The sequence below is a fragment of the Eleutherodactylus coqui genome, chromosome 12 (genome assembly GCF_035609145.1).
Source record: "Eleutherodactylus coqui strain aEleCoq1 chromosome 12, aEleCoq1.hap1, whole genome shotgun sequence".
In the NCBI taxonomy this organism is placed as follows: Eukaryota; Metazoa; Chordata; class Amphibia; order Anura; family Eleutherodactylidae; genus Eleutherodactylus; species Eleutherodactylus coqui.
The window spans coordinates 951,835-976,695 of record NC_089848.1 but is presented as its reverse complement, the minus strand read 5'-3'; the positions used below and the strand labels follow the sequence as shown (position 1 = coordinate 976,695).

At 39.2% G+C, this 24,861-nt stretch overlaps 1 protein-coding gene across 1 annotated transcript in view; it reads right to left on the bottom strand.

The window, feature by feature from the left end:
- The window catches only part of ITGA9 (integrin subunit alpha 9), a 508,591-nt gene that overhangs the window by 29,549 nt on the left and 454,181 nt on the right, over positions 1-24,861 (bottom strand). Inside the window, 2 exon segments of the mRNA XM_066585284.1 lie at positions 6,199-6,300; positions 11,698-11,817. Coding sequence (XP_066441381.1) covers positions 6,199-6,300; positions 11,698-11,817 — 222 coding nt within the window.

The window sequence follows — 24,861 nt, the reverse complement described above, 5'->3', positions numbered from 1 at the left end:
GTGATGAGAGGAACATACTGGACGTAAGATGGACAGAAACTAGGAGAAAAGAATGGAGGAATGCTTACATAAAGCGGTGACTGAAAGCTTTCCACCGCTTGTCCCTCCGTGTGGCTCTATAGACCACGGCTGGGATGCAGAGCAGGGCGCAGGCGCAGATCGGGCTACACCCAGACCTCGGCAGCACAGCTGGTTTATTTAGTGATTGAGTGACCGTTAGGGTCAGACAACTGAGGTCCCCTGTGCACAAACAGCATGTGGGCCCCCGTCAACCAGCATATCCTCTCATATTTAAAAAGACTAATTCAGTGCCAAGCAGATGAAAAGTCATAACATTAATTTTAGTTTAGGGCTAGGAAGGGGTTAATGGCTACAGCCCTGGTGGTCTAGGACAGTGAATGGGTTCATGATGATATCTCAGATTTTCTAGTGCAGTGAAGCGGTTACTGTCTAGGGCAGTGAAGGGGTTAAGGGTGATATCCCCTGTGGTCTCGGGTTTTAAAGGGGTTTTTGGTTTAATCCCTGGTGGCCTAAGGCAGTAAAAGGGTTCATAGTAACTTCCCTGGAGGTATATGGCAAGAAAGCGGTTAATAATAAAATTGTCTGTCTGGGATGATGCATTATCTGTGTAATTTAAGAGAGCGCCTGTAGCAACAGCGGGCCCCATGCTCCCCTCTGTCCCATGTGCAGCTGAACACGCTCCATAAGTTATATGTCTGACCTGACATTTATAAGGGCTAATGCCCACGGACGGATTTCTGCAGTGTTAAGCCCGGCGGAAATCCGTGGCGATATGCCGCAGCTATTAGGTTCTATTGACCCTAATAGCTCAATGCTCAGGCTGCGGAAAGAAACCGCGGCATGCTCTAACTGCTGCTGAAAAAAGGTGCGACCAGCTTCCATTGTAGTCAATGGAAGATGACGTCACGCGATACTATCGCGTGATTATGCATCACTGCTCACCGCCGGCTGCGTCATCCCCCACTGCTGGCGCGTCATGCGCTGTACTGCGCATGCGCACTGGCTCACTAGACGGGATTCTAGCTGCAGATCCGGAGAGGAGAGTATGGGGTCTTTGGGGGGCACCGTGGCGGACTCCGCTGCGATATTCTGCTGGAGGAGTCCGTCAGGGCCGTGGGCATGAGGCCTAAGGTGGGATACAAATTTGTACTCACATATTAATTAATTAGGGAACATTGTACAGATATGTTACATGTAGGGCCGTGCGCCGGTGCGGACCCCCCTGATCATGGGCCTTTTGCTGGGAGAATGCTATTAAGAATCTGATTTTTAAAAGCTCCAATCAGAATCCCATTTCATATGAAAGCTTATAAATTCCGCTTTACATCTTTTTCATACTTTTCTTCTGCATTTTATCTGACAACAGTGAAAAGTCAAAGGAAGGCGTTGAGGAGTCCGCCGCACACCGGGAGACCTGAATGGTCGCTTTGTGAACAGGTGGAACCAGAGAAAATCTTCCTGTTTTTAGTTGATGAAGCAACTTGGGTCCCCAGCGCCGCCACGTATGTCCTGCTGACTGACTCCAGGATTATGTCAGCTCCATTCTATCTCTATGGGCCCCCGTTTTCTTAAACTTTTGGCATTAATGTCACATTATTCTCTATCGCTGATCATCTATTTTCATTTATTTACTTGCTCCTCTATTTTTGAGCCCTTTATTGTACAATTGGGATTACTATTATGGCTGGTAACATCTTAGGCCGCTTTCACATCTGGAACCTCCGGGACAAAATATCAAAAGAAAGGGCGTTGCCTGCAGCTCCGGGAAACCTGATGGTAGCCGGCCTCAACCAGCGCGATGATGCACGGGCGGGAATACGCAGCGCTGCGCACATAGAGCTATATTAATTAGTTTCCCACCAAGACATGGTGCTCACTGGAGAACAGGACCCATAGTCTGGCCTGTGCCCTTGCCACGAAAACCTTCCCCTCGGGTGAGTGGTGCAGTGAAGTGGGTCAAATCGAAGACTATGACCATAAAAAGGGTCTGCAACAGTGGAGGGGCAAAATTTGTTGGGGCTATGACTGGGGCTTTGGGCAAAGAGACACTCAGGGACAGAGAAGAGCCACCATGGAGCACCAAAGGACTTGGAATACGTGGAAAGTGCTGTAATCTGAAGAATAAGCTGAGCCGCCCCCTGAGGGCCACGGATCGCTCCAGTCTGTTGTAGTGCAAGCACTGTGCCTCCCCAGCCGGAGACGTCTGAAGACAATATTCTGTTGCAGCGGATATTGTTGAATTTAAAGACTGCCCCCAAAAGGCCAAATCAGGCACTTATGTAAAGCCCGTCCCAAAGCGACCAAATCAGGCATCATTCTCTTCCTAGTATTGGCTGTTTGGGTTTGTTAGTAAGAAGTCCATCCCGTGCTGTGTGCCTTTAGTCTGGGGGTCCCTACCCCACCCTTCAGGACCCGCCCCGGGTCTTAGAGCACATCATCATCGGCTACTGGGACATTTTCAGAAACTCCAACGGGAACACAACCTCCACAACAAGCAGCGGCTCCCTGAGCTCGGCAGATTTGATTTGTGAGTGAAACTCGATTTACTGTAAAGTAGCCGTTTTCTGCTGCAGTAAACAGGAGCCAAAAGTTTAGAAGGACTTTGCCAAGCAGCAGCGCCAGGGGAAAACATATAATACTGTTGACCTTTTCTTACAAAAGCATATTTCAGCTTCTCATTGCCATGGGGGAGGTAAGTAGGAAGGAGCCGTTGCTGCAGCTCCTCTGCTGGACCTCTGGCCACATTTCTGGACTGAACTGCTATATCTAGCGTCTCCTTCAAAACCTTTAGTGCCGTATACTATTGTTAGTGGGAAACCTCAGTGTGCGCAACAGGCGAATACATTAGAAGACATTCTCCTCTACAGGAGTCTCACCTGCTACAAGTACAGGCAGGTCCCACCAGCACAGGATACTCTTAGGACCCACTGACTACCAATGATGAATTTTATATTTATGTGTATTGTAGCAGGGCAGTATCAGGATGGCCTACAGAGGGTGCTAAAGAGGCAGTCTGATACCTGGAAAGGGAAAGAGAGGGTTAACACCTGATGGGTGTAGCAGGAATTGGTTGCATATAAGCCAGTTCCTGCCACAAGCAAAGGGGAAGTAACAGCGCAGGAGAGCTGAGGTGCTGCAGGCTGGTGGCCCAAGGTTGACAGGGACGACAACCCTAACCTCATACCCAGCTGGGGTGCTTATATGGACTTTAGGATTTGCTAAAGGATGTTATATGGACTATGTTTACGTTGATGCTGTGAATAAATGCTGGCAGGCGCCAGATTCTAAAAGAAAATCCACGTCTCAAAAGTGTTTCTACACGGTTGGTGCCCATTGCGATCTGAAAGTGGGCGATCCGCAGGCAAGTGAACCCCGCTTGCTTACAGTATATACATACACACACATGCTGAGCAGCCATAACATTGGAACCACCTCCGTAATACAGCATAGGTTCGCCTGTGCCACCAAAACAGCTCTGACTTGTCGAGGCATGGACTTGCCCAAGCCTGTGCGTAAAGAATCTAAGCCCCTCTATCAGATTACGCCCCAGCCAATCACCCTTTGCCACTTGGCTTGCAGGGTTGACTATTCACCTTACATGAGGTGGCAGCATTTCTTCTCTGTTGATCCGGCCCTTCACCATCTGCAGATCAATCACACTACCACATATGATCTGGAGGCCCTTCAATGGATGTGGCTCAGTTGTTAGCACTGTCGCCTTGCAGCACTGGGATCCTAGGTTCAAATCTGACCAGGGATAACATGTTGTCCTCAGTCAACAAGGCAAAAGTGCTACCCACTGAGCCATCACACATTGGAGGAATCCAATCTGACTGAAGACAACCTCTGGATGTTCTTGCAGCTAACCACTGAGCCATATCTAGTGGAGGACCACTACCACTGCCGTTGCTTCAGGGCTCTGAGGCTCAATGTCCACGGGCGGATTTGATTTACTGAATCCGTGAGGGTCTCCCATGCAGGAGATCCGCAGCCCTAACCGCCCATAGAGAAGCACGGGGCATCTGCACTACATTTAAGTCCTGCGGATTTGATTTTAAATAATTTGCGCATGCCACGCACGGATAATGAATCGCAGCACGCTCCGTTTAAGGCTGAATGCTCACAGCCGGGTTGGATTCCGACTGCACAATCTTGGAGCGGAATCAGACCCGATGCCCAGCCGGAGACCCATACTCGCCTGTCCAGATCTGCGGCGAGTGTCTCAGCTGGTGCGCGTGCGCAGTGCAAGGCATGATGCGTTATGATGACGTGGATGTGCGGCGATTTAGGAATCGCCGCAGATCGGACGGCTTCCCATGAAGTCACTAGAAGCCATCCGTGAGATTTCCCGCATCAAATAGAGAATTTGATTTCCTCTCGTGGGCAGAGAAGAATCTATTAACATAGCATGCCGTGGACGGACATTGCTGCAGAATCTGTGGTGGGTCTCTGGCCGTGAATTCCACAGCAATGATCCATCCATGGGCATTGGGCCTTACCGCGGATCTGGCTCCATTCATCTCTATGGGAGCTTATGATCCGCAGTGCATCCGCAAATAGATTTAAATGCATTTGCGGATCCGCTGTGGATTACAAGGTTAGAAGCAATTAGGGAAGTGGAGAAAAGGCTGGGAGGTGGGGTTCGATTTTTTTCTGCGCACATCCACATGGAAAAAATCCCCATCCGCGATCTCCCGCAAGGAAAAAAAAATCAATTACATAAGTGCATCCACAGTGGAAATCCGCATGAAATATCCGCGCGTGCCGTGGACATGAGGCCTTAGACTGGGTTCAATACTAGTTGTAGGGAGTTTTATCAGCTTTTGGTTTAGTTCAAACGTTGTGATGAAATTCGTTGAACCAGCAGAACTGAAGTCATCGGTATCACCTATATTATATCTCATATTGCCCAATGATCTATCCATGCCCAAACCATATTCACATATTGCTGATTACCATTGGTGGGGAATGAAGTCAACCAGCACAGTACCTCCCTTACGCTGGACCTATGTAGGCAGTAAGATAATAGTACTTATACCCCAAGACATGGATATACTTCATATCACATCCTATTGGAAAAAAGACACTTGCTCATTGAGTCCATCCGGGTTCATCGTAGTCATCCTATGGATCCATCTGCTTTCCTTCCGCAGTAGCATGTTCCACAATCCCCCGCTCTCTGGAGGCCAATAAACTGCACTGCTTCATTTCCTCCTTGGACTTTGCTCTTATGTCTCACAAGTGGTTTATGCGGTCAGTGACCAATATCTCCCACATGGTCCCTAATCCTCCTCGGTAGTCCCCCATATAGTCCTCAGGACTAGAGCGCGCTGGAACAAGCAGTGTATGGTTTAGGCACCTAGTAGATGCCGCACAGCTGCTTTTTCTGAGATGGATATGAAATAAATGGATTTTGAATAATTAATAAAAGTAATATTTTGGCTTTCTGGCTCACCCCTCCGGTGGCTCCATGGGCCCATCTCATCCATAGTTGGGGCTGCGTCACTGAGCCCTCTCAGCTGATATATCATTAGCCAGCTGACAATAATGCTGAGCAGATCTGTAAGCCATGACCTGTTGGGCTGCCCCGAGGGCCGGAGCTTTACACCCCCAGCGGAACTCTTTATGCCACAAACTATGTAGATCAGTGGCCACTTAGAATGTTATGCTGGCCCTGCATTGGGGTTCGGGGCGCTCGCAGCTCATCACATTTACTACAACTTACTACTAATAACTGGACAGCATTTCTAACCCTGGAAATACCTGAACTTCTAGTTCTGTATGAACACCTCATACTGCAGGTCTCCAGGGACGTAGCTGAGGGGGTCAGTTATTTCAGCAGGCCACACGTGGACAAACAGTGGTTCTCACTCGCATGTTTATTTTAGAAGAGAGAGGGGAACAAGCAGCGCCAGGCACCGGGCTCAAGAATGGTTGACGCTTCAGTCGCTAACAGCAGACCTTGGGGAACTAAAGGATGGAGTTTGTAGAACTAGAATGTTACTACAATAACTCCAAAATAAGGAATGAAACCGTTTTATAATCATTCGAGATGGTTTAAACCTTGAAGAGACAAATGATGCCACATCACTCCCGCCAATAACTGACTAACGTCCGTCACATGATATCACAGGTCTTACATATCCGTATCGCATGAATCCCTACAGGTCTACTTACCATTGCGTCCTGCGAGTTCCCATGGGGTACTTCTACTGCCCGTAATCTTAAATCTACCGATAAATGAGCTCGGGTCACAAACTGAATGACTGAGGAGGTGTCCTGTGGAGCACACAATAACAGATTACTGTACATAAGAGACAATGTCAGCACTTATTATATGGTGCCGTCTACAGGGGCCGGCAGTCAGGCGGAGCTCTAAAGTGTATACAATATCTCCAGGTCTGGTGAGATTTACTGAAATGTATCTGCAGTCATGGAACGCACTTCACTATTAATATATCAAGATAACATACTTCCATATATTGAATTAGATGGATTCCTGTGCTGGGAGCAGACTGTGGGGTAAGGCACCTAAATGGCCCGTCAGGCGAGGATAAGAGAGCATAATTGGCCTAATGGCCCTTTTACACACAAAGATGATTGCTCAAAAGGTGGCTTTTGAGCGATCATTTTGCATAAACTACTAATTGCTACTAATGCCAACCAGCAGCTTATTAATGGGTGTGAGCCGCCGGGAGCTACATTCAGAGAACAGCGGGTGGTCTGTTCTCTGCATACATTCCCTTTGTTCTGCCGTGGGGCTGGCAGCTGAGACAATGTTATCAGCGCTCCCTGCGGAGAACACAGCATGAAGGCCCTGCTATCAGCTCTTCTGCCGAACTATGGATTTTATGCCGAACATAAAATCATCCTTCAGTTGAAAAGTGAAAGACGAGCATATTTACACGCAACGATAATCGCTCAAATGATGGCTTCGAGCAAATTTTGAGCGATAATCGCTGTGTGTAGAAGGGCCTTAAGACTGTAGTTTGCTATCTTACCTCAAGAAATGTACTACTTCTGTACATACCATATTTTGTTCAAAGCCACATACTACACAAAATGTTCGGCAAAAAGTTCAAATTGTTATTATTCTGAAAGGTATTTGTTCCAAACGGATCTCTCCAAGACGGTCTGCTGGTCTCTACTGCTCATGTCAATTCCATGTGATTACAGACATAATGCAGGGAAAATGCCCGTTTCTGACAAATTAGCCAGGTTGTCCCACTTGTACGATACGTTAAATCTGTCCCATCTAGGGTTAGATCATACGGATGTGGATGCCGGCTGAATTACTAGTTAGTAAAGTAGTTGCGTTAATATTTTGAACAATGTTTTACTGGACCGATCTAATCGTTAACTGAAGTGGTAATCGCAGATAAAGCAGTAGTAATAATAATCTGTATTTTTATAGCAGCACCTAGTAGGTTGTCTGCTGTGGATGAGGTCTCTGTGGGGTCTACAAAAGGAACATTTGGGCATTCTATGATAATACGGAATTAGATACCAGAAATTATGCCACAAAAATATGAAAAAATAACTAAATAAGGTGGTTTCTTCTAAACATCAATTTCAATGGGGAAAACATAGCTGCAGTGAATACGACAAGCGAGAGTTTGCTGGAAAGTGTCTCAGTTAGAAAACCATAAAGCTTTTACTGGTCATGATGGCATGTGACGGCCCTATTCATGGGGTAATGTAACAACCGAGGGGCCTTCGCTGTGTCACATTAACATCCGGGATTTGTTGGCTCATGACGCAATTTCCAGACCAGAGATTGGAGCTGCAGGAAGTTCATTTTCACATTCCCTGTGCATTCTGGGAAGAGCAAAGAATCACTGTAAGCAGGCAGATTGTAGGGATTAGCCGGGTCTAGCTACTCAGAGGACATCGCCAGACCACCACTAGTATGTGTACACTTAGTGCTATCTTCACTGACTTTTAGAAGTTTGGAGGTCACATCAACTGACAACATGGAAAAGGAGAGGAGCCATTTGGTGAGCTGCAGCGTATGCTATATGTTTACAGACCGACCAGAGGAAAAGCTAAGCTTCACCGGCCAGAAATACAAGCTTGTAACTCTACTGGAGGAAAAGGTGCAAAGTCTTCAGGAGAGAATGGCTACATTGTAACTCATTAAGGAAGGTGAGGCTTTACTGAGAGAGCAGAAGAAAGTCTTCAAAATGTTGGAGGAAAAGAAATATCTGTAGAAGCCGAGGAACAGAAGCATGTGGCCCAAAGAAGCAGGAGGATCAGGAGTCAGCCAGCACCCATACTGCTCGGGAACCAGTATCGGGTTCTCACACAGGGGGGCCCGATACTGGTTCCTGAGCAGAAGGAGAAAGAGGTACAACTAGAAATGACTCTGCCCACAAAGAACAGAGCAGAGGAGAAAGAGGTACAGCAAGAAATGACTCTGCCCACAAAGAACTGTGTAGGAAGTGCACAGAGTCCTCTTGAATGGAGAAAAAGAAGTGCTGTTGTGAAGAAGAAGAGGAGTGTGGTGGTTTTGGGGGATTCCCTGTTGAGAGGAACAGAGGCCGCTGTCTTCCAGGGGCACAAATCAAAGATGTGTCTGATAGGCTGTGAAGACTCTTCAGTCCTACAGAACACCACCCATTCCTACTAATACATGTAGGGACAAATGACACTGCAAAAATGGACCTTGCAACTATCTGCAGAGACTTTGAAGACCTGGGAAAGAAGGTGAAGGAACTAGGAGCACAGGTGGTCTTCTCATCCATCCTCCAAGTGGATGGCCATGGAATAAGAAGATGGAACAGGATTCTAGAGGTGAACAACTGGCTACGGCAATGGTGCCGTCAGCAAAGATTTGGATTCCTAGACCATGGAGTGAATTACCTAGATGATGGACTGCTTACAGACAGGTAAGCATATATTTGGTGGGCGCCTTGCTTCACTCATTAGGAGAGCTTTAAACTAGAACAATATGGGAAGGGAAGTGAAAGGCCAGGTAAAATATACAGCTAATTAATACATTTGAGAACCTCGCTATTAGAAGTGGAAAGAAAGAACAAAGACAAAAAAGACAAAGGAAAGTAGAGGAGCAAGAGACCCCGATCACAAACTAACATGTTTCTACACAAATGCACAGAGAATGGGAAACAAACAAAGAGAGTTGGAGCTCCGAACACAGGAAGAGAAATATGATGTCATTGGCATCACGGAAACTTGGTGGGATGATACACATGATTGGATACAAGGCTTGAAGGATACAACTTATTTATAAGAAACAGACCTAATAAGGGGAGGAGTTGTTGTGTTGTATGTTAGGAAAGCATTCATCTCCACAGAGATTCAAGCTTCAGAGCTGGGAGTTCTGTAGAAACTGTTTGGGTAGGAATACAAGGAGAGAACAACAGAAAGGACACCATTGTAGGCATTTACTATAGGCCGCCTGGACAAGCAGAAGATATGGAGGAACTCTTTCTACATCAGATGGCCAAGCTCTCAAAAAAGCCCAACATAGTGATCATGGGAGATTTTACCCATACAGACATTTGTTGGGAATCTCTCAGGTAAAAGTAATGGATCCAACAAATTCTTATCTTGGACCTAATTCTTAACAACAGGGAGGAAATGGTTGAGGAAGTAAGGGTGGCCGGGACCTTAGGAGGCAGTGATCATGGTATCCTTGAATTTTGGATAACAAGGGGAGGAAAAACTGAAAAAACTCAGACCTCAAGGTTGGATTTCAGAAAAGCAGATTTCAATGAACTCAGAAAGTGGAGAAGAAGAATCCAATGGCTGGATGTTCTTAAGGACAGAAATGTCCAAGAAGGTTGGGAAATATTGTGAAATAAGATTCTCAAAGCACAATGGTTACCAATCCCTAAAAGAAGGAAGAATGGGAAGCATTTAAAAAGACCCGGATGGATGAACACAGAACTTGTACACATGTTAAAGAGGAGGAAAAATATGTTTATCAAATGGAAAGAGGGGGGGAATATCTAAAGAAGAATATAATGGGGTCTGCAGAAACTGTAGGGCAAGTGTCGGAAAAGCTAAAGCTGATAAGGAATTGAGGTTTGCAACAGAGGCCAGAAGCAATAAAAAAGGATTTTGAGGGTATGTCAAAAGAAAAGTCTAAGATGCTATTGGATGCTTACAAGATGAAAATGGTGAATTGGTTAAGAATGATCTTGAGAAGGCCGAACTTTTAAATTCCTATTTTGTATCTGTTTTCTCTTAGAAAGTAGATGGAGCATCAGCTGATCTTCCCTGCGCTATTGGGGGAATACAAGAATGCAGGCTATATGTAAGCAGAGAGATGGTGAGGGAACACTTAGCTAACTTACATGAATTGAAGTCTCAAGGTCCAGATGAATTACATCCTAGGATACTAAAGGAAGCAGCGTGGGTAATTGCTGAACCACTTGCTATAATCTTTGAAAGTTCCTGGAGAGCAGAAGTCCCAGAAGATTCGAAAAGGGCTAATGTTGTCCCTATCTTCAAAAAAAGGAAGAAGGTGGATCCAGGAAACTACAGGCCTGTGAGCCTGACTTCTACACTGGGAAAAATCTTTGAACAGATTATTTAACAGCATGTATGCAAGTACTTGAATGAGAATGGAGTAATTAACCAGAGCCAGCATGGGTTTGTAACAAACAAGGCATGCAGACTAATCTAATTTCCTTCTATGACAGCATCACTGACTGGGTTGATCAGAGAAATGCGGTGGATATAGTATATCTTGACCTTAGTAAAGCATTTGACAAAGTATCTCATACCATACTTATTGAAAAAATGACCAAATCAGGGATTGACAAGGCAACTGTTAGATGGATTCACAACTGGCTGAGTCATCGTACTCAAAGAGTGGTCATAAATGGCTGCACATCCCAGTGGAAGAATGAATCAAGTGGGGACCACAAGGCTCTGTCCTAGGCCCAGTGTTGGTCAACATTGTTATAAATGATCTGGAGGAGGGAATTGATGGCAAATTTGAACAGTTTTCTGACGACACAAAGCTAGAAGGGATAGCTAACACTAGGGAAGAGAGAGAGAGAGTATTCAAAAAGATCTAGAAAAGCTTGCACAGTGGTCGGCGACTAACAGAAAGGTATTTAACAAGGAGAAATACAAAGTCCTACATCTGGGCAATCAAAATGATAAAAGCACATACAGAATGGGAGGAATTGGGCTAAGCAGCAGCACATGTGAAAAAGACTTGGGTATACTAATAGATCACAGACTGAACATGAGTCAACAATGTGATGCAGCAGCCAAAAAGGCAAACACAATTCTGGGATGTATTAAGAGAAGCATAGAGTCTAGATCACGTGAGGTCATTATCCCCTCTACTCTTCCTTAGTCAGACCTCATCTGGAATACCGTGTCCAGTTCTGGGCACCCCACTTTAAAAAAGACATAGACAAACTGGAGCAAGTTTAGAGAAGAGTTATTGAGCATTGAGCAAGAGGGTTGGACCGGAGGACCCTTCCAACTCTACCATTCTATGATTCTATCTAACATTTCAGATACCACATGATGTGAGGACCAGAATATCACAACAGTGTAGCTGGCCTAACAAGACAATGGACAAGTAAACCATCCCTGGATTTCGAGTCTGTTGAAGAAAACTGCAGGAAATCTTTACATATTTACACGTTTTTCTTGTATCTACATATACACCATGTATAACAGTAGTCTTACCTTTTTCAATATCTCCGTATTAAGCAGTGTAAGAATATCAATATTTTGGGTTTCTTCTTTTGCTAATGATGTGAAGTTGCAAGCCACTTCTAAGCAGGGCCAGTTGGACTTGTCACAATCCTAAAAGAGATTAAGTATATTTTTAAACAGTATGAAGATATAATATACAGCGACTACAAGTAAGAAAGGTATACAGGATATGACTACAGGTGATATATGAAAGAGGACCATGACCATTATTCATTTAGGCTCATTTTTAGATACATACTGTAGATGGCTTATGGTTTTTTCCACTAATCCGTCTTTCTGTCACATGATAAAAGTGGGTCAAGTCATATTCTATTATCACTTCAGTAAAAGCTATGCAAACAAACTGCGCTGACGGGGTCTGAAACACAAAGCCGGTGTCTCTGCCCTGAAAAGCTGGGGTCGGGAATACCCACTTAAAGCCCCCCCGTTAGTAGGTGAGGCAGTTATCAAACAAGTGAAGGAGAAGTTACACAGGGCTTTCTCTGGCTGCAGTAATCTCCCGCTTGCAACATAACTGACTCCTTTTGTGCTTACAGTATTTTTAACATTCTGGAAACAAATGAAAGGTAAAAAGAGTAATATTTAACATGTTGGCAAAGACTTAAAACACAAATAGTGGGGCCTCAGCAGACGTCTGAGAAGCCCTGGTGAAATGATTACTAACATTAAATGCACTATTAATGATAGATAGATAGGAGAAAGATAGGAGATAGCTAGGAGATAGATAGATAGATAGATAGATAGATAGATAGATAGATAGATAGATAGATAGATAGATAGATAGGAGATGGATAGACAGATAGATAGATAGATAGATAGATAGATAGATAGATAGATAGATAGATAGATAGATAGATAGATATGAGATAGATATGAGATAGATAGATAGATAGGAGATAGATAGATAGGAGATAGATAGGAGATAGGAGATAGATATATACATATGAGATAGATAGATATATAGATATGAGATAGATAGATAGATAGATAGATAGATAGATAGATAGATAGATATGAGATAGATAGATAGATAGATAGATAGATAGATAGATAGGAGATAGATATATAGATATGAGATAGATTGATAGATAGATAGATAGATATGAGATAGATAGATAGATAGATAGATAGATAGGAGATAGATAGGAGATAGATAGGAGAAAGATAGGAGAAAGATAGATAGGAGATAGATAGATAGATAGGAGATAGATAGATAGGAGATAAATAGATAGATAGGAGATAGATAGATAGGAGATAAATAGATAGATAGGAGATAGATAGATAGATAGATAGATAGGGGATAGATAGATAGATAGATAGATAGGAGATAGATAGATAGATAGGAGATAGATAGATAGGAGATAAATAGATAGATAGGAGATAGATAGATAGATAGATAGATAGATAGATAGATAGATAGATAGATAGATAGGAGATAGATAGATAGATAGATAGATAGGAGATAGATAGATAGATAGATAGGAGATAGATAGATAGATAGATAGGAGATAGATAGATAGATAGGAGATAGATAGGAGATAGATAGATAGATATGAGATAGATAGATAGGAGATAGATAGATAGGAGATAAATAGATAGATAGGAGATAAATAGATAGATAGGAGATAGATAGATAGGAGATAAATAGATAGGAGATAGATAGATAGATAGATAGATAGATAGATAGATAGATAGAAGAGATAGATAGATAGATAGATAGATAGGAGATAGATAGATAGGAGATAAATAGATAGATAGGAGATAGATAGATAGGAGATAGATAGATAGGAGATAAATAGATAGGAGATAGATAGATAGGAGATAGATAGATAGATAGATAGATAGATAGATAGATAGATAGATAGATAGATAGGAGATAGATAGATAGGAGATAAATAGATAGATAGGAGATAGATAGATAGATAGATAGATAGATAGGAGATAAATAGATAGGAGATAGATAGATAGGAGATAAATAGATAGGAGATAGATAGATAGGAGATAAATAGATAGGAGATAGAAAGATAGATAGATAGATAGAAGAGATAGATAGATAGATAGATAGGAGATAGATAGATAGATAGATAGATAGACAGGAGATAAATAGATAGATAGGAGATAGACAGATAGATAGATATGAGACAAATAGATAGGAGATAGATAGATAGTATATAGATAGATAGATAGGAGATAGATAGATAGTAGATAGATAGATATGAGATAGATAGATATGAGATAGATAGATATGAGACAGATAGATAGGAGATAGATAGATAGTATATAGATAGATAGATAGAAGATAGATAGTAGATAGATAGATATGAGATAGATAGATATGAGATAGATAGATAGATATGAGATAGATAGATAGATATTAGATATACATAGATAGATAGATATGAGAGAGATAGATATGAGATAGATAGATATAAGATAGATAGATAGGAGATAGATAGATATGAGATAGGAGAAAGATAGGAGATAGCTAGGAGATAGATAGGAGATAGATAGACATGAGATAGATAGATAGATAGATAGGAGAAAGATAGGAGATAGATAGATAGATAGATAGATAGGAGAAAGATAGGAGATAAATAGATAGATAGATAGGAGATAGATAGACATGAGATAGATAGGAGATAGGAGATAGATAGATAGATAGATAGATAGATAGATAGATAGATAGATAGATAGATAGATAGATAGGAGATGGATAGATATGAGATAGATAGATAGATAGATAGGAGATAGATAGATAGGAGATAGATAGATAGGAGATAGATAGATAGGAGATAGATAGATAAATAGATAGACAGGAGATAGATAGGAGATAGATAGAGAGATAGATAGACATGAGATAGATAGATAGATAGATAGATAGATAGATAGATAGATAGATAGGAGAAAGATAGGAGATAAATAGATAGATAGATAGGAGATAGATAGACATGAGATAGATAGGAGATAGGAGATAGATAGACATGAGATAGATAGATTGACAGATAGATAGGAGAAAGATAGGAGATAGATAGATAGATAGATAGGAGAAAGATAGGAGATAAATAGATAGATAGATAGGAGATAGATAGACATGAGATAGATAGGAGATAGGAGATAGATAGATAGATAGATAGATAGGAGATGGATAGATATGAGATAGATAGATAGATAGATAGAAGATAGATAGATAGGAGATAGATAGATAGATAGACAGGAGATAGATAGGAGATAGATAGAGAGATAGATAGACATGAGATAGATAGATAGATAGATAGATAGGAGATAGATAGACATGAGATAGATAGATAGATAGATAGATAGATAGACATGAGATAGATAGATAGGAGATAGATATGAAATAGATAGGAGATAGGAGAAAGATAGGAGATAGCTAGGAGATAGATAGGAGATAGATAGGCATGAGATAGATAGATAGATAGGAGATAGATAGACATGAGATAGATAGATAGATATGCGATAGATAGACATGAGATAGATAGATAGATATGCGATAGATAGACATGAGATAGATAGATAGATAAGATAGGAGACAGATAGATAGGAGATAAATAGATAGGAGATAGATAGATAGAAGAGAGAGATAGATAGATAGATAGGAGATAGATAGGAGATAGATAGATTAGATAGAAAGATATATAGGAGATAAATAGATAGGAGATAGATAGATAGATAGGAGATAAATAGATAGGAGATAAATAGATAGATAGGAGATAGATAGATAGATAGATATGAGACAGATAGATAGGAGATAGATAGGAGATAGATAGATAGTAGATAGATAGATATGAGATAGATAGATAGATAGATAAATAGGAGATAGATAGATATTAGATATACATAGATAGATATATAGATAGATAGATAGATGGATAGATAGGAGATAGGAGAAAGATAGGAGATAGATAGACATGAGATAGATAGATAGATATGCGATAGATAGACATGAGATAGATAGATAGATAGATAGGAGAAAGATAGGAGATAGATAGGAGAAAGATAGGAGATAAATAGATAGATAGATAGGAGATAGATAGACATGAGATAGATAGATATATAGATAGATAGGAGATAGACAGGTGTGAGATAGATAGATAGATAGATAGGAGATGGATAGATATGAGATAGATAGATATGAGATAGATAGGAGATAGATAGATATGAGATAGATAGATATGAGATAGATAGGAGATAGATAGATATGAGATAGATAGGAGATAGATAGATAGGAGATAGATAGATAGATAGATAGATAGATAGATAGATATGAGATAGATAGATAGATAAATAGATAGATAGTAGATAGATAGGAGATAGATAGAGAGATAGATAGACATGAGATAGATAGATAGGTAGGAGATAGATAGACATGAGATAGATAGATAGGAGATAGATAGATATGAGATAGATAGGAGATAGGAGAAAGATAGGAGATAGCTAGGAGATAGATAGGAGATAGATAGACATGAGATAGATAGATAGATAGGAGATAGATAGACATGAAATAGATAGATTGACAGATAGATAGGAGAAAGATAGGAGATAGATAGATTGACAGATAGATAGGAGAAAGATAGGAGATAGATAGATAGATAGATATGAGATAGATAGATAGATAGATAGATAGGAGATAGATATATAGATATGAGATAGATTGATAGATAGATAGATAGATATGAGATAGATAGATAGATAGGAGATAGATAGGAGATAGATAGGAGAAAGATAGGAGAAAGATAGATAGGAGATAGATAGATAGATAGGAGATAGATAGATAGGAGATAAATAGATAGATAGGAGATAGATAGATAGGAGATAAATAGATAGATAGGAGATAGATAGATAGGGGATAGATAGATAGATAGATAGGAGATAGATAGATAGATAGATAGATAGGAGATAGATAGATAGATAGATAGATAGATAGGAGATAGATAGATAGATAGGAGATAGATAGATAGATAGATAGGAGATAGATAGATAGATAGATAGGAGATAGATAGATAGGAGATAAATAGATAGATAGGAGATAGATAGATAGATAGATAGATAGATAGATAGATAGATAGATAGATAGATAGGAGATAGATAGATAGATAGATAGGAGATAGATAGATAGATAGATAGGAGATAGATAGATAGATAGATAGGAGATAGATAGGAGATAGATAGATATGAGATAGATAGATAGGAGATAGATAGATAGGAGATAAATAGATAGATAGGAGATAAATAGATAGATAGGAGATAGATAGATAGGAGATAAATAGATAGATAGGAGATAGATAGATAGATAGATAGATAGATAGATAGGAGATAGATAGATAGATAGGAGATAGATAGATAGATAGATAGGAGATAGATAGATAGATAGGAGATAGATAGGAGATAGATAGATAGATAGATATGAGATAGATAGATAGGAGATAGATAGATAGGAGATAAATAGATAGATAGGAGATAGATAGATAGGAGATAAATAGATAGGAGATATATAGATAGATAGATAGATAGATAGATAGATAGAAGAGATAGATAGATAGATAGATAGGAGATAAATAGATAGATAGGAGATAGATAGATAGGAGATAGATAGATAGGAGATAAATAGATAGGAGATAGATAGGAGATAGATAGATAGATAGATAGATAGATAGGAGATAGATAGATAGGAGATAGATAGATAGGAGATAAATAGATAGATAGGAGATAGATAGATAGATAGATAGATAGATAGGAGATAAATAGATAGGAGATAGATAGGAGATAAATAGATAGGAGATAGATAGATAGGAGATAAATAGATAGGAGATAGAAAGATAGATAGATAGATAGATAGATAGAAGAGATAGATAGATAGATAGGAGATAGATAGATAGATAGATAGACAGGAGATAAATAGATAGATAGGAGATAGACAGATAGATAGATATGAGACAGATAGATAGGAGATAGATAGATAGTATATAGATAGATAGATAGATAGGAGATAGATAGATAGTAGATAGATAGATATGAGATAGATAGATATGAGATAGATAGATAGATATGAGATAGATAGATAGATAGATAGATAGATATTAGATATACATAGATAGATAGATATGAGAGAGATAGATATGAGATAGATAGATATAAGATAGATAGATAGATAGGAGATAGATAGATATGAGATAGGAGAAAGATAGGAGATAGCTAGGAGATAGATAGGAGATAGATAGACATGAGATAGATAGATAGATAGATAGATAGATAGGAGAAAGATAGGAGGGAGATAGATAGATAGATAGATAGATAGATAGATAGATAGATAGATAGATAGATAGGAGAAAGATAGGAGATAAATAGATAGATAGATAGGAGATAGATAGACATGAGATAGATAGGAGATAGGAGATAGATAGATAGATATGAGATAGATAGATATGAGATAGATAGATAGGAGATAGATATGAGATAGATAGGAGATAGGAGAAAGATAGGAGATAGCTAGGAGATAGATAGACATGAGATAGATAGATAGATAGATAGATAGGAGATAGATAGACATGAGATAGATAGATTGACAGATAGATAGGAGAAAGATAGGAGATAGATAGATAGATAGATAGATAGGAGAAAGATAGGAGATAAATAGATAGATAGATAGGAGATAGATAGACATGAGATAGATAGGAGATAGGAGATAGATAGATAGATAGATAGGAGATGGATAGATATGAGATAGATAGATAGGAGATAGATAGATAGGAGATAGATAGATAGGAGATAGATAGATAGGAGATAGATAGATAAATAGATAGACAGGAGATAGATAGGAGATAGATAGAGAGATAGATAGACATGAGATAGATAGATAGATAGATAGATAGGTAGGTAGGAGATAGATAGACATGAGATAGATAGATAGATAGATAGATAGACATGAGATAGATAGATAGGAGATAGATATGAAATAGATAGGAGATAGGAGAAAGATAGGAGATAGCTAGGAGATAGATAGGAGATAGATAGGCATGAGATAGATAGATAGATAGGAGATAGATAGACATGAGATAGATAGATAGATATGCGATAGATAGACATGAGATAGATAGATAGATAGATATGCGATAGATAGACATGAGATAGATAGATAGATAAGATAGGAGACAGATAGATAGGAGATAAATAGATAGGAGATAGATAGATAGAAGAGAGAGATAGATAGATAGATAGATAGATAGGAGATAGATAGGAGATAGATAGATTAGATAGAAAGATATATAGGAGATAAATAGATAGGAGATAGATAGATAGATAGGAGATAAATAGATAGGAGATAAATAGATAGATAGGAGATAGATAGATAGATATGAGACAGATAGATAGGAGATAGATAGGAGATAGATAGATAGTAGATAGATAGATATGAGATAGATAGATAGATAGATAGATAAATAGGAGATAGATAGATATTAGATATACATAGATAGATATATAGATAGATAGATAGATAGATGGATAGATAGGAGATAGGAGAAAGATAGGAGATAGATAGACATGAGATAGATAGATAGATATGCGATAGATAGACATGAGATAGATAGATAGATAGATAGATAGGAGAAAGATAGGAGATAGATAGGAGAAAGATAGGAGATAAATAGATAGATAGATAGGAGATAGATAGACATGAGATAGATAGATATATAGATAGATAGGAGATAGACAGGTGTGAGATAGATAGATAGATAGATAGGAGATGGATAGATATGAGATAGATAGATATGAGATAGATAGGAGATAGATAGATATGAGATAGATAGGAGATAGATAGATAGGAGATAGATAGATATGAGATAGATAGATAGATAGATAGATAGATATGAGATAGATAGATAGATAAATAGATAGACAGATAGGAGATAGATAGGAGATAGATAGAGAGATAGATAGACATGAGATAGATAGATAGGTAGGAGATAGATAGACATGAGATAGATAGATAGATAGATAGATAGGAGAAAGATAGGAGATAGATAGATAGATAGATAGGAGAAAGATAGGAGATAGATAGATAGGTAGATAGGAGAAAGATAGGAGATAAATAGATAGATAGATAGATAGGAGATAGACAGATGTGAGATAGATAGATAGATAGATAGATAGGAGATAGATAGATAGGAGATGGATAAATATGAGATAGATAGATAGATAGATAGATAGGAGATAGATAGATATGAGATAGATAGATAGATAGATATGAGATAGATAGATAGGAGATAGATAAGATAGGAGATAGATGGATTAGATAGATAGATAGGAGATAAATAGATAGGAGATAGATAGATAGGAGATAGATAGATAGATAGATAGATAGGAGAGAGAGATAGATAGATAGGAGATAGATAGATAGATAGATAGATAGATATGAGACAGATAGATAGTATATAGATAGATAGATAGGAGATATATAGATATGAGATAGATAGATAGATAGATATGAGATAGATAGATATGAAGATATGAGATGGATAGATAGATAGATACTGTAGATAGATAGATATGAGGTAGATAGATAGATAGATAGATAGTATATAGATAGATATGAGATAGATAGATAGGAGATAGATAGATAGATAGATAGGAGATAGATAGATAGATAGATAGATAGATAGATAGATAGATATGAGACATGGTGTAAAAGTAAAGTTAATTTGCTCATACAAGAAATGACAAACAACAGCCAGGAAACCATAGAAGAACTGAAGCTTTTAATGCCCTTACAGATGTTCGATGGCACGACGGGCGTCAGGTTAATAGTCCATTTCTGCCCAGACGCATCCTGGCGCATCCTCCATCAGTGCTACTAACTTTAGGCCAGGAATCTCAGCAGTTGATAAGTAAATGACTAACATGTATTCTCAGAGCTGGTAAAAAGGTTTTAGTTTGTGGAATCATTGAGATGAGAATTCTCATTGAATGAAGGACTAAAATCATAGAGATTTATAGAATAGTAGCTTACCCATCGCGCGTTGCTGCGAAGACATACATACATACATACATTCGCTTTTATATATCTAGATAGCAGCTTTCAAGTTACCTCAGCGGTATAATATATAACAACCAATCACAGCACAGCTTTCATGTTACCTCAGTATAATATATAACAACCAATCACAGCACAGCTTTCATGTTACCTCAGTATAATATATAACAACCAATCACAGCGCAGCTTTCATGTTACCTCAGTATAATATATAACAACCAATCACAGCACAGCTTTCATGTTACCTCAGTATAATATATAACAACCAATCACAGCACAGCAGCTTTCATGTTACCTCAGCAGTATAATATATAGCAACCAATCACAGCACAGCTTTCATGTTACCTCAGTATAATATATAACAACCAATCACAGCACAGCTTTCATGTTACCTCAGCAGTATAAGAAATAGCAACCAATCACAGCGCAGCTTTCATTTTACCTCAGCATTCTCAATATCCAGCAATTGTCTTGCGAAACGTGCGGCGGATGCATCATTTTGTAGTTGAACACGCATCCCGTTGCTCGTAATGCCTTTTGCTTTTGTGCTTGAGATGGAAATCACATGATCTTTCTCTGGGGGGCATAACTGTCGACGATGCTCGCACGTGCGCCACCTATCGTAGGATAGATGTACTATGCCAGTAATCTTCCCAGGAGTGAACTCAACAACTTCCCAAAGTTTCATGGCGATTAGATGAATGGTGTAGTAATGCATAAAGGACAAACAGACAGACAGACAGACAGACAGACATTCCTTTTTATATATATAGATGACATCAGGAAGTGAGAGATTCCGTACGTAAAATTTGGACGCTAATTATTTTGTGCATAGAATTGAATAATCGAGTTGGGACCCATTAACTTTTCCTATTTATGACATAATCAATGCTCGTGCCAAATTTCAAGTTTCTATGACATTGGGAAGCGAGAAAATTAGATTCCGTACGTAAAATTTGGACGCTAATTCTTTTGCGCATAGAATTGAATAATTGAGTTGGGACCCATTAGCTTTCCCTATTAATGACATAATCAATGCTCGTGCCAAGTTTCCCGTTTCTATGACACCGGAAAGTGAGAAAATTACATTCTGTACGTAAAATTTGGACGCTAATTCTTTTGCGCATAGAATTGAATAATCGAGTTGGGACCCATTAGCTTTTCCTATTTATGACATAATCAATGCTCGTGCCAAGTTTCCCGTTTCTATGACACCGGAAAGTGAGAAAATTACATTCTGTACGTAAAATTTGGACGCTAATTCTTTTGCGCATAGAATTGAATAATCGAGTTGGGACCCATTAGCTTTTCCTATTTATGACATAATCAATGCTCGTGCCAAATTTCACGTTTCTACAATATCGGGAAGTGAGAGAATTAGTGGCAATGATGGAAATCGAACGATCTACATGGGGGGGGGCGCGTAACTGTCGACGACGCTCGCACGCGCACCATTTATCATAGCATAAATGTACTATGCCTATAATCTTCCCAGGAGTGTACTCAACAACTTCCCAAAGTTTCATGGCGATCGGATGAATGGTGTAGTAGCGCATAAAGGACAAACAGACAGACAGACACACACACAGACAGACATACATTCAATTTTACATATATAGACTAGCTTACCCGTCACACGTTGCTGCGAAGACAGACAGACACACACACACACAGACATACATTCAATTTTATATATATAGACTAGCTTACCCGTCGCACGTTGCTGCGAAGACAGACAGACATACATTCATTCGTTTTTATATATCTAGATAACAACCAATTGCAGCGCAGCTTTCATGTTACCTCAGTATAATATATAACAACCAATCACAGCGCAGCTTTCATGTTACCTTAGCAGTATAATATATAACAACCAATCACAGCGCAGCTTTCATGTTACCTTAGCAGTATAATATATAACAACCAATCACAGTGCAGCTTTCATGTTACCTCAGTGGTATAATATATAACAACCAATAACAGCGCAGCTTTCATGTTACCTCAGCAGTAAGAGAAATAACAACCAATCACAGCGCAACTTTTATTCTGCCTCAGCAATATAAAAAATAGCAACCAATCACAGCGCAGCTTTCATGTTACCTCTGCGGTATTATATATAACAACCAATCACAGCGCATCTTTCATGCAACCTCAGTAGTATAATATATAACAACCAATCACAGCGCAGCTTTCATGTTACCTCAGCTGTATAATATATAACAACCAATCACAGCGCAGCTTTCATGTTACCTCAGCTGTATAATATATAACAACCAATCACAGCGCATCTTTCATGCAACCTCAGTAGTATAATATATAACAACCAATCACAGCGCAGCTTTCATGTTACCTCAGCTGTATAATATATAACAACCAATCACAGCGCAGCTTTCATGTTACCTCAGCTGTATAATATATAACAACCAATCACAGCGCATCTTTCATGCAACCTCAGTAGTATAATATATAACAACCAATCACAGCGCAGCTTTCATGTTAGCTCAGCAGTATAATATATAACAACCAATCACAGCGCAGCTTTCATGTTACCCCAGTATAATATATAACAACCAATCACAGTGCAGCTTTCATGTTACCTCAGCTGTATGATATATAACAACCAATCACAGCACAGCTTTCATGTTACCTTAGTATAATATATAACAACCAATCACAGCGCAGCTTTCATGTTACCTTAGTATAATATATAACAACCAATCACAGCGCAGCTTTCATGTTACCTCAGCTGTATAATACATAACAACCAATCACAGCACAGCTTTCATGTTACCTCAACGGTATAATATATAACAACCAATCACAGCACAGCTTTCATTTTACCTCAGTATAATATATAACAACCAATCACAGCGCAGCTTTCATGTTACCTCAGTATCATATATAACAACCAATCACAGCACAGCTTTCATGTTACATCAGCAGTATAATATATAACAACCAATCACAGCACAGCTTTCATGTTACCTCAGAGGTATAATATATAACAACCAATCACAGTGCAGCTTTCATGTTACCTCAGCGGTATAATATATAACAACCAATCACAGCGCAGCTTTCATGTTACCTCAGTATATTATATAACAACCAATCACAGCGCAGCTTTCATGTTACCTCAGCGGTATAATATATAACAACCAATCACAGCGCATCTTTCATGCAACCTCAGTAGTATAATATATAACAACCAATCACAGCGCAGCTTTCATGTTACCTCAGCAGTATAATATATAACAACCAATCACAGCGCAGCTTTCATGTTACCCCAGTATAATATATAACAACCAATCACAGTGCAGCTTTCATGTTACCTCAGCTGTATGATATATAACAACCAATCACAGCACAGCTTTCATGTTACCTCAACGGTATAATGTATAACAACCAATCACAGCGCAGCTTTCATGTTACCTCAGCTGTATAATATATAACAACCAATCACAGCACAGCTTTCATGTTACCTCAGTGGTATAATATATAACAACCAATCACAGCGCAGCTTTTATTTTACCTCAGTATAATATATAACAACCAATCACAGCGCAGCTTTCATGTTACCTCAGCAGTATAATATATAACAATCAATCACAGCGCAGCTTTCATGTTACCTTAGTATAATATATAACAACCAATCACAGCGCAGCTTTCATGTTACCTTAGTATAATATATAACAACCAATCACAGCGCAGCTTTCATGTTACCTCAGCTGTATAATACATAACAACCAATCACAGCACAGCTTTCATGTTACCTCAACGGTATAATATATAACAACCAATCACAGCACAGCTTTCATTTTACCTCAGTATAATATATAACAACCAATCACAGCGCAGCTTTCATGTTACCTCAGCGGTATAATATATAACAACCAATCACAGCACAGCAGCTTTCATGTTACCTCAGCAGTATAATATATAGCAACCAATCACAGCACAGCTTTCATGTTACCTCAGCAGTATAAGAAATAGCAACCAATCACAGCACAGCTTTCAATTTACCTCAGCATTCTCAATATCCAGCAATTGTCTTGCGAAACGTTCGGCGGATGCATCATTTTGTAGTT